This window comes from Nicotiana attenuata, chromosome 3 (assembly GCF_001879085.1).
Source record: "Nicotiana attenuata strain UT chromosome 3, NIATTr2, whole genome shotgun sequence".
NCBI classification, from domain to species: Eukaryota; Viridiplantae; Streptophyta; class Magnoliopsida; order Solanales; family Solanaceae; genus Nicotiana; species Nicotiana attenuata.
Window position 1 is genome coordinate 8,519,095 of NC_031991.1, and position 11,430 is coordinate 8,530,524.

The 11,430-nt window shown below is 37.9% G+C and overlaps 1 protein-coding gene across 1 annotated transcript; it reads right to left on the minus strand.

The window, feature by feature from the left end:
• LOC109223278 (uncharacterized protein At1g51745-like) lies at positions 2,272-8,681 on the minus strand. The gene is made up of 3 exons (XM_019387526.1): positions 8,071-8,681; positions 5,379-6,403; positions 2,272-3,822 (listed from the first exon to the last, which is right to left on the minus strand). Exons 1-3 carry the CDS (start codon positions 8,229-8,231, stop codon positions 2,723-2,725), a joined length of 2,286 nt encoding a protein of 761 aa, XP_019243071.1. The 5' UTR covers positions 8,232-8,681; the 3' UTR covers positions 2,272-2,722.

The following is an 11,430-nucleotide window of genomic DNA, read 5'->3' on the forward strand; positions in this document are numbered from 1 at the left end:
CCAATTCATTTTTTTGTGGGAAACTTTAGTGGACAAAAATTTTGCTACGATAGTTATGTTTTGTCACTAGAAGTATGTGCCTCATGTATTTAAGTATGAAATATAATTTTTGTCACAGAAAATGGATAATTAGTGACAAATTTTCTATTGTAGCTAATATTTTTGTGGTTAAAAATCACATTTGTTGTAGTGACTTCTTAGTTGAAGCACTATATATTTAAGTGCTCGGGTTAGAAAGTAATACAATATTATTTTAGTGATACAGTAATATAGACACGATAATTAATGTTTACACTAGACAAAATAGTCATTTAATTATTTTCCTAATATTTAGAAATATTCATTTAATTAATTCTCTACAATTTAGGAATAGTTATTTAATTAACTTCCTAATATCTAGGAATTTAAAATCAACTAAAACTTGACGTATTAGTAAATTTTTCCTTACTTTAATTATGTAGATTGATCCCGCCCCAATATTTTTGTCTTAAACGTGTGTAGTTAAACATTATGACTCAAGGTAGTAGTCACTTTTTTATTTTGGCATTTTACTTAAACGAGTAATCAATTAAGTCGACCTTATACCATTCAAACAATTTGTTTATACATTTTTCCCTTTTATTCTACGTATATAGACATTAGCAATGAGCATTTGATAAGGATTTCAACATTAAGTTTAATATTTATTTATCTCCTTTATTAATTATTTTATATTTTAAGATACAAATTCTGTTCACGATATTGAATTGTTTATTTATTATTAAAATTTTTAGTTATTAAATAACTCTTTGTTTGAATTACATAAAAAATTCTAATTCCTTAAATTTTAATTCAACTAAGATTTTATTTTAAATAAATTCTTTACTTATTTGAAGTTTGTACCATAATTATAATACCTTCCACGTTAATTTTTTTTTAATATTTAGAACTTTAAAATTAATTAAAATTTTATATAGTAGAATTTTATATAATGTTTAAAGCTACACTCAATAATTGTCTTGACTTGCAAATATCATGTATAAATGAACAGAATTTAATCAATTATTGTAAAATAACATACAATTAATAATTATTTTCCTACTGACGTATGCAAACATGAAACGGTAAAGATGAAATAATCGAAGATATATATATATATATATATATATATATATATATATATATATATATATATATATATATATATATATATATATATATATATGTTCTAAAATTTGTTATTGTTAATTATTTTTATTTTTATTTTTATAAATATTCTAACAAATGACAACTCCGTATAGTTTTATATATTAGTTTATTATTGTAAATTATTGACTCAACATTAGTCACTAATTAAATTTTATAGGAGTTACAAGCTAACCTCATCGTGATATAATTTTTTTACTTATTTGTTCGATATTAAGGCATAAAAATTTTCATAAGGTATTCTTACAGAACTTAAGGACTTTTATTGGATTTGGGATCAACATATATACTTTTAGAAAGTTATACATTTTATTTTTATTATGACTCAAAGATATTGTTTAATATAATACTTATGTGAGTTTTTAAAAATTATTTATTTACAGATATTAGGAACACGCGCAAATGCGCGTCCCCTAAGACTAGTAGCTAACAATAGTTATTCACTTATCGAGTATGTGAGATAGTGGGAAATGAAGCATTTGATTTTTCTGCGCCTGTGAATGTGATACAAACTAGCTTTTTGTCATTTAGCTGTAAGCCGTTTAGTCTGGCATAAAATATTTTTGGAGCAATCTTTTACTCGTGGATAGGGGTGGCAAAATGGTTAAAAGAAAACAGCTTAACCACCCATATTATTCACTAAGAAATGGGTTGGATAATGAACTTTTTTAAAAACAGGTCAAATATGGATAAGAACCATATTATCCATTTAGAAAATGGATAATCAATGGGTAACCAATAGATAACCAATGGGTATAACTTTTACATTTGTAAAGCCTCAAATTGGGGGTTCCTCAAGTTGGGGAGACTAAAAATTCTCCCAAAAGTGATCATATGCAAAGAAGTCGTGGATAATATGGTTACCCATATTATCCGCCGGTTAACCCGTTTTTTATCCGTATTAAATATAGGTCAGGTCAGATAATTTATCCGTTTTTAATTACCCGTTTTCGATCCGAATCATATCCGCCCCGACCTGCCCCGACCGTTTGTCACTCCTACTCGTGGATAAGCATATTGAATTTCGTCATAGATGTCGATGAGTTTTCATAGTAGTGGCAGGACATAATGCTGTGATTACTTAAATTGGAGCCAAATGGTAGCTAGAAATTGTATTACTGGGAAAATGCACAGTGAAAAGACACCAAGTTTGTGGCACCAGTCATACAATAATTTACGTTATACAATTTACATTCATAATCTCATATCTGTGAATCTAAACTCCAACATCTGTGTCTAACAAATCTCCAGTTTTCCACCCTCCCACATCAAAAACTAAAAGGAAAATCACTTATCGAAAAAACCCATGTACAACTAAGGTACCATCAGAAACAAACTCCCATCTTATGAGTTGTCTGCTTTACCTTGACATTCAGGCTGCTCAGATACACGAACTGAAATGCATTTGCCTGGACAAAAAGAGATCACCCAGAGATGGTGCACTAGGTATGGTATAATATTATTAATCCTATCTAAAATTTTACAAGCCACTAGATTATTGTCTGTATTGATTTTCTTCGGCCCCAGCAGTAAACTATTACTGATGACGACCCACCAACTCCTCATTTAACCGACTGAACACTAACTTAACTGGAATACAAGCTACGACTGTTGGCAGTGTCTCTCGTTTGATTGCTCCATGCACTTGATAGTTGTTGGAACTACCCTTCAGATCACTATGTTTCTGCTGCAAGGCTATTGAAGAAAGTGTTCTTATCTTTTGATTAGAAGATAAACTAATCCTTTTCCCAGACTTTCTTGAAAATGTTCTCTCTATGGCAGGCTGGGAGACGATCTTTCTTGTCATGCTTCCCTTTTGAACAACACCTCCAACACTAGCTTTTCGGACATTTTTGTCACGGTCAAAACTTCCCTCGGGATTATCCAATGCTGATGATGCATGGGGCCGTGCAACACGACCACTGGCAGTCCTGCGAGCAGTCCTCCACAGAGGTTGGAGTGCTGTATCATAATCAGATGTTTCTGGAAAATTATAATCAATTGCCCCAAGGAGGCCTTCTGAAGAACCATTTGAAAGCGCTTCAATTTTGATAGGATATCCAACTATTGCATGCCCATTTATCTTACTCATCAATGAAATGATAGGCACGCGCGCTCTCTGATAGCTTGATTGGACTTTTAAGTCCACATCGACCAGCATGGTCCTGTCACCAGAGTGATGGTAGTTACTCACAGGATCAAAATACTCACTGGACTCCTCCCAGTAACCTCTGCTTGCAGGTTGATCATCCCAAGCCCAATCCGCCCAATTGAACATGTTTCTGGTAGCACTATGTGAAGTTCTAGATCCATATCCAGCATTTTGCACCCAAGAATTAGTAACTGGATCATCTTGAGAACAACCATAACCTCTCTTTCCCTTGAAATTAGTCGTATGACTGGGTCTTCGGGCAAGGTTTCCATCAAAAGTATCCAGAGGCCTCCTGTTAAGACTTCGATTATTCCTTTTCCCTTTTATTTGCCATTTAGATACCTCAAAGCCAGCAGAGACAGTATGAGAAGTGCCATCAGTAAGTGCCAATTCATCCAGTTCCTCACTGCTCATGCTTCCATGTTCAGGTTGTGCTTCAGATCTTCCTATATATTTTGGTTCTAGTTCAATAGATGCCGCACCATCTGCATTAGCAACAAGCAAAGTTAGCCTGCTAAAGCAGATCATTCTCTACTCTTCTCTATTTAAAGGAGCAATACGCATAGAAAGAGCTGATTCATGACTCAAGAATAATGAGCACTCAAGAATGATAAGGAACTATGCATTCACAATTGGACATAAGACATATGATTCTGCAGTTCAGATACAAAACCAACACATGATTCCAGAGAACCAATTCACTAGAACTTCCAAATAAGAATGACCAAGATATAGCAAACAGCAGGCAGGCGACAGCAAGCTGCAAAACTTAAGCATGACTGAATGTGGAGTTTCTTTTTCGTTTGGTAATCAAAGAACGTCGACTTGGTATAGGGAACAGATATGAAGAAATTGATTTAATTTGATCATGTACACTTTTCGCTCAAATGTGCTTTTTCTTTGGAATTGGTAAAGCTCTATGATTTAAAACTCGATTACATAACTGAATCAACTCTATAATCCACCAAATTAGCCACAAAAGCCAACTCCAAAATAAGGCATGTAATAGTTTCCTCCCTAAAGTACAAGTCCTTGCTCCTTTGTATGGGACTTTCTGTATAGTCCTTTTAGTCTATGGAGTTTTTTGCATATGGCGTGCTGCTGAATCACAATACCGAAAAAGTTACTTATCAAACTAACAAGATCCAGTCCTTCAATAAAAACTTAAAGTGAAAACAATCAGTATGGATCAATAAATATTTAAAAGACAGATAGAGAGGGGTGGAATCGTCGAGGTGTATAAGCTGGCCTAGACACTGCTGTTATTTAAGAGAGAGAGAGAGAGAGGCATAGATAAAGAGCCACTTGCTTTCTTTTGAAATAATAAGAATAAACAAAGTCCACAACAGCAAGTCTAGATTCTACCATAGCACATGAAAGTCCTTAATTGAACTTGGACATGCTAGGAGCCTAGGACTACTTTATACTTGCTCAGAACGCTACAGAATCGGGGTGTGGCATAGCGGTCAATGAATTGGGTGCAAACGTTGGAGCCTAGGTTTCAAATCCCAGCATAGACCAAAACTACTAGGTGGTTTCTTCGCATCTACCTAAGCCATGTGGGCAGTGTTACCTATGCAGGTGGGGATACCAGGTGACTGGTAAAACAATATAGGAGCATGAAAGCTGGCCCCTTATCCAAAAGAAGAAAATAAATGACACAGAATGTCGGTGAATAAACAACTCATAGCCACTTTCTGACAGCTTCACCCCCAGAACCCACAGTATAAACATAGAGTAATGAACAAGGTAGCCATCGCACACTTACCGCGGGAAGGAGAACCACAGAATGATTTGGTTCATAGACTGACAGTAGAACACACAAGGTGACTCAAGCATAGAAAGTGAGAGATCGAAATAGTTTAGTTTACCCAATCAGCTCTAGAGATTTCTAAGTTCTAAAATGTAGAGCCATCATAGCGTAGGCTCAAAGATTTTGTTCATTTGATGCTGCTTCATTAGTTATCTTTAACTTATATTTTTTATTGATAAAAAGAATGTACGTGTAAGGTGGCTTGTGAGAGAGTGAGAAGGGAGAAACCTGAGAGTGTAGCCAACTCATCGTCAGTATCTGATTCCGCAGAATCTGTCTCGGAAGAATCAGTTTCAGTATACTCTGTAGACACAGAAGCATTCTGTTGACCCAACTCAGCAGGATGAGAACAATTATCTTTGCGCTTCAATGTTGAAAATTCCATCTGGGCAGGATTACTTTCTTCAACGGTCAAAGAGACTCTAGTTTCATCTGCCAAATTACACCTGCTTTTCTTTGCAACTCCTGGCTGCTCCTCTCCCATCTCAGAGAAGCAAACAGAACCTGAGTCAGGCGTGGGGACAGAAACTGATAATTTTTCAGAACTCTCCAGAACTTGAGCAAGAGGGAAGTGTCTGTCACGCTTCTTGACAAGAATTTCTTCAGCCAAGCCTTCATCTGACAATTTCCTTTTGTCTAACAAACTTTTTCTCTCAATATTAACTAGGCGTTCTGTGTCATAATTCCCATCAGGAACAGCACCAGCATTCCTACCAAGCACAGGTTGGCCAGCACCATCTGAAGCAATTGATAGAGGATCACTACGCTCTGAAGGAGCAGTGCTGAGGCCCAAATCCCGTAAGCCTCTCATCCTCGGAGGTACGCTGTAGTTATCATCGTCTCCACTCAACTGATTTTGATCTTTGGGTTCCTCTTCAGATGAAAAGTTGCATGTTCTCTTTTCCTCAACGAAGAAACCAGATTTATGAGAAGGGTGACGAGACTTCGATCTTAAACGTCTTCCATTTCCATTTTCCAAATATTTTGATGATTTCCGCGACTCTCTTCCAATAAAAACATCAATAGATGTATTGCTTCTATCAGTGGATGAACAACCTAAGCCCCCATACCTTTTATCTAACTGCTGCTTCTCAAGCTCAAGAGCATGAAGTATTGCATCTTCTCGTCGTGCATACTTCTCTCTTTTCTTCGGAGGCATACCTAGGGAAGTTTCAGCACGTTGAATAAGTTCATCAAATTCACCACAACGGAATTCTTTCACGCGCTTTGACTTCTCCAAGTTGTACCAATCCCTGGTTAGACACACAAAGAAACACCATAACATTCTATACTAAGACTATGAAGTGTTTGTACCAATTAAACAAAGAGTAATTAAGACAGATGGGATAGACTTATGAACAGTATTCTACCAGCTATGAGAAGCATTTCTATAAATCAAGAATGAGAGCAGTGGAGCAGCATTTAGCAAAAAAATAATTTCAAGCATCTTTTGCTTTTTATTTAACTTAGATGATAATCACAGGTGACAATTTGAAAAGGTCTTAACACTTTCAAAGAGACCATACTGGACCTACTGCCCAGGACAGGCAACCAGTAGTTTGTCCAACAAAATACAGCCACTCCCTCACCACTGCCAACAACATTTAAACCACTAACTCACACAAAAAGATGACTCCTGATCAGATAGAAGAAACAAACAAATAGGGTTTGAAACCCAAAATCCTCCCTGTATGGCCTAATACATGGAGAAGGAAAGTCCTCATAAAGAAAAAACGCTTATCACAAAATGTCCTGCATTGGAAAAAGAAAAAAAAAGATAGAACTTTGTAACAATTCTTCCTTTGTTTTTTTTTCCTTTTTTTGATGACCCGGTAATTCCCGAGGGCCAGTTGCACATGGTTCGAAACTCGGTGGGTGATGGGCCGCCCCTCTACCCTTCACCACCTAAATACTAGGCTTTTGTCTACAGCAGGGTTTGACCCATAAGATGCACCTAACCCACATATCACATGCGCTAATTCAAAGCCTTGGGCGCTAATTCTCGCTCCGTTAAGTGTCCTCAACCTCGTAACATACGAAAGCTTGTTGCCAATATGTTTTAGGCAAAGCTCACTCCATCAATTTCAACTTACGAATATTTGCCCTTCTTTCTCTCCTGTGTACTTTTTGTTCTTTGGTTGTGCACTACCAGCAACTAGATCTTCTATTATGCATATAATAATCTCCTTCTCAAGTCTCAAGTAGTTAAGTGAGACCCAATCTACTCTCTTAGGCAGAGGGTGGAACAACACAAATTAATGCAACTTCCACAAAAAACATATAGAGCGTGCACGCGCGCGGAGGACTCTATTATCAATATGTATGGGAGAAATGGGATCACTTCACAGCAGAAGCAGAATCCAACCTATGTCATTCCTTTTCCAGTGATATGCAGAGATTTTTCTATAGTTTCCAATTGTTACAGTCAAAGGAGAAAAAAGAAATTTCAAGTTTCAACCAATATGAAGAGCTCTGATCTCCTAAGGCAGCCTGCATACCTATTACGCGTAGCAGTGCTAACTCTTCCAAACTCAAGAATGACCAGCGAATTCGTGATTACCAATCTCTTTCACACAATGTAATCCAAGATAAGCTTTATTGTTTTGGTAAGTTACTAAATGTTGCTTTTAACAAGGAAAGCGAGCTAATCAGGAAGCAATATCATGTTCCCTTTCTCTTCCTTCATAATTACTGATGGCAAGGAGTCCAAACTTCTAACTATGAATCCTAAACTATTAACTATCCTATTATTACTATAATGCATTAAGTAAGTAGCATCAACAATTATACTGAAAGTTTACTGCAACTAAGAATTCACCAATAACATGCAAGAAAATAATAATCAACCTGCAGTAATTACCTTGCACATAGTAATAAAACTTCCAGTATAAGATAAATTAAAGGGTAAAAAGGTACATACACACTGGCATCTTCCCTGCCGAGAAGCTTAACTGGAGTTCCAGATCGTGGGGATATCAAATGAGAAGCTGAAAGCTCATCGGGCCCAAGTATTTTGCCGGGCCACCACGACCCATTTCGTCTTCGGACCCAAACAATACTCCCAGCTCCACATTCCCCCATTCCTGATATATGTTTATATATGTATAAATATACCTATATTATTGGGGTTTTGATTGTGGGTTACCAGAAAAGGGAAGGGAGAATTGGAATTGGAGATTAGCGCATGGGAGAATCTAAAGGGAAAATTTGAGGCTAGGGTTAGGGTTTTCCGTTCGAATTTGGGGGAAATTCATATCTATGGATTTCTGAAAAATTAAATAGATTGATCGTCCACTTAATTCAAGAATTTCAAAGTTGTTCCCTATCAGAGTCTGTATTTTGCGCTTTATGTACGAGTGTAATGAAATTTGATCGAAGTTGTTGAGTCAATTCTGAAATCGGTGGCATTGACTCACTGATTAAACCGCACGAGTTTAGTCCCTTTTCCTTGCTCATAATAAATGAAAGTAATAATCTGAAAAATAAAATTATACAATCTGTAGTATTTATATTGCCTCTACAAAGAATTTTATACTAAAAGTGTACATAAATTAAATAATTTTTTTCCAAGTAACACGAGTTATGTTTGCAAAGCGCCTGGGGCATACCACTTTAGTTTTAGCTTTGAAAATGAGAAGTACGGTTAGTTGTGAAAGTTAGGGCAATCCATTTTTTGTAATTTTAGAGTGGCAAGTCAAATCAATCTCAATAAGAGAACATGCAAAAGATGTCCACACGGTTAACAAACTAATACAAACATGTTAGGCCAAACTTTTCCAAGTCAAATTTTTTTTTTTTATTTAAAAGTTGAAGTGTTTGGCAAAGTTTTGAAGCAAAAAAAATATTTTTGAGTAAAAGTAGAAGCAGTTTTGGAGAAGCAGAAAAAAGTAATTTCTCTCCAAAAGCACTTTTGAAAAAAATACGCTTAGAAACAGTTTTTAAAAGCATGGCCAAACACTAATTGCTTCTCTGAAGTGTTTCAAATAAATTAACCAAACACAAATTTCTTCTCACCAAAAGTACTTTTGAAAAAGTACTTTTGAAAAAAAACAGTTCTCAAAATAAGCTGATTTTTGCAACCTGGCCAAACAGGGTATAAAAAGAACTCTCGAAAAAGTTCAACAAAACAATTGCCAAAGGCAAAATAATATAGGAACGAATAAGTTAAAAATCATTTTAAATTTGTTATAAAAATGTAAAAATACGTCATTAACATATTCTCTACTTTTCCTTAACATCGTTTCTTAATAAAGATAACGCCGAAGAACACATATTACATGAATTTACACAACTTTTTCATCACACAAATTACTTTGTAAGTTATTGTATAGGGTCAAATTTGACCGTCAGCGTCTCTACGCCAATGGGTATGCCTAGTGAGTGTACGCCGACTAACGTAATGGGTACGACTCGGACGTGGGGACAAAAGCGACATCGTTTAGGACTCAGTGTCTTCGCTAGGAAAACGTTACCTATTTTTGTAACTTTTCGATTATTTCGAGAAAGGTCTCTTATTATATAAGGGAGACCTTCACATTGTAAAAGGGGACTCTGGAAGAATACAACTCTCTCATTTTCTGACTCTCTCTATCTCTATCTCAAACGAACATATTCTCTTGAGTTCATATTATCACTGTATTTACTAGATCTACAACAATAACATCATCTCTAGGTCTACTATATTTGATTACGATTTACCCTTCCCTTACTTTTGATTGTTTTCTAGCTTACAAAGTATATTGTTAACTTTTGAGCCAAACAATTTGGCGCCGTCTCTGGGGATTTCGAGAATCAAAACCATAGTATCCACCTAGAGATCAACCAACTACCACTCTCTACACCACACAAAAACAGAGGATGGCCGAAAATAACACAAGATCGAAAGCTATATTGGGTGTCACTACCAATCTCCTTGGCCCTCTCAACGAGGCCAGTGACGATGGCATCCTGAATGCAACCCCTAGCATCACACCGGGTGCAGAGATCTCACCTTCCCCATCCGAAGATCTGACGATCTTGCACGAAAAAGGAGCTTTCACATCTGCGGCTACGGAAGCACCCTCAGCGGTCAAGAAGCTGCTGGAAAGATGGCTAACAAGCACTCTAAGTGGCTTGGTTGAGAGGTCACCACAAAGTAACATCAGGTGTACACCAACGGTAGATACCACTGCTGCCGTGGGTGAACCGGAAGTTGCACTAGCAAATAACGAACCCGTCGAGACATAGACCAACGATGGCACTCTAACGGCCATCCTAAAGAAGATGGAAGAAATGGAAAATGAAAACAAGGCGCTCCGCGATCAGATGAAGGAACATCAGGAGAGGGTCGACAAGATCCCCGGTGCTCCCAAGTTGCTACCAAAACGCGACGTGGGAAGGTTCGTTGAACAACCATACACTGAGGAAGCTGCCCCTCACTCCACCCCAAAAACCTTCAAGATGCCACCCTACTTGAGGGTATATGACGGAATCACAGATCCCGAGGATCATCTGATCCACTACGTCACCGCTGTGAAGGGCAACGACCTATCAAAAGAACAGGTACCATCGGTACTGCTGAAGAAGTTTGGCAAGACGTTGACAGGAGGGGCTTTAACATGGTACTCTCAGCTACCGGCTAAGGCAATATCAACGTTCGAGGAAATGGCGGATAAGTTCGTCACAGCCCATGCAGGCGCGAAGAAAGCGGAGGCCAGGGTCAACGACATCTTCGCCGTCAGGCAAACCACAGGAGAGGGACTCAGGGACTTCCTAGCAAGGTTTAACAGGGTAAGGATGAGTCTACCAAACGTATCGGAAGGTATGGCAGTCGCCGCTTTCTAGAACGGGCTAAGCAAGGATGGTTCGAGGGCAACCAAGAAGTTGTTGAGCCGCCTCATGAAATATCCCCCTACCACATGGGAGGAAATCCACAACGCCTATTGCGCCGAGGTACGAGCGGACGAGGATGATCTTAATGGGCCGACCCAACGGCTAACAGCGATACACTCAGAAACGAGGAGAGATCGACGGAACGAAGGACGACGAGAACAACTCCCCCGCTCCAACAGAGATCGACATCAGCCATACACCAGATCCTCCCATCCGCCACCAAGGCATACAGACGCGCTACAGCGACACGTCGCCCCACTCTAGAACGAAAGAGGTACGCCTCCTTTATTATCTGCCCATAACTTTTGTGTGTCTCCTTCAGAAATAGTGTATGCACTGGAGAAGCTGGGCACCAAAGTGCAGTGGCCGCAGAAGATGAAATCAGACCCCACCACGAAGGAAATCAAAC

Excerpts from the sequence above, each read along its gene's own strand:
- LOC109223278 (XM_019387526.1), bottom strand. The coding sequence starts at position 8,231 with ATGGGGGAATGTGGAGCTGGGAGTATTGTTTGGGTCCGAAGACGAAAT. Across the intron at positions 6,404-8,070 it reads GGCAGGGAAGATGCCAGTGT|GGATTGGTACAACTTGGAGA; the intron begins GTATGTACCTTT and ends GTGTCTAACCAG. Across the intron at positions 3,823-5,378 it reads TGAGTTGGCTACACTCTCAG|ATGGTGCGGCATCTATTGAA; the intron begins GTTTCTCCCTTC and ends TTGCTAATGCAG.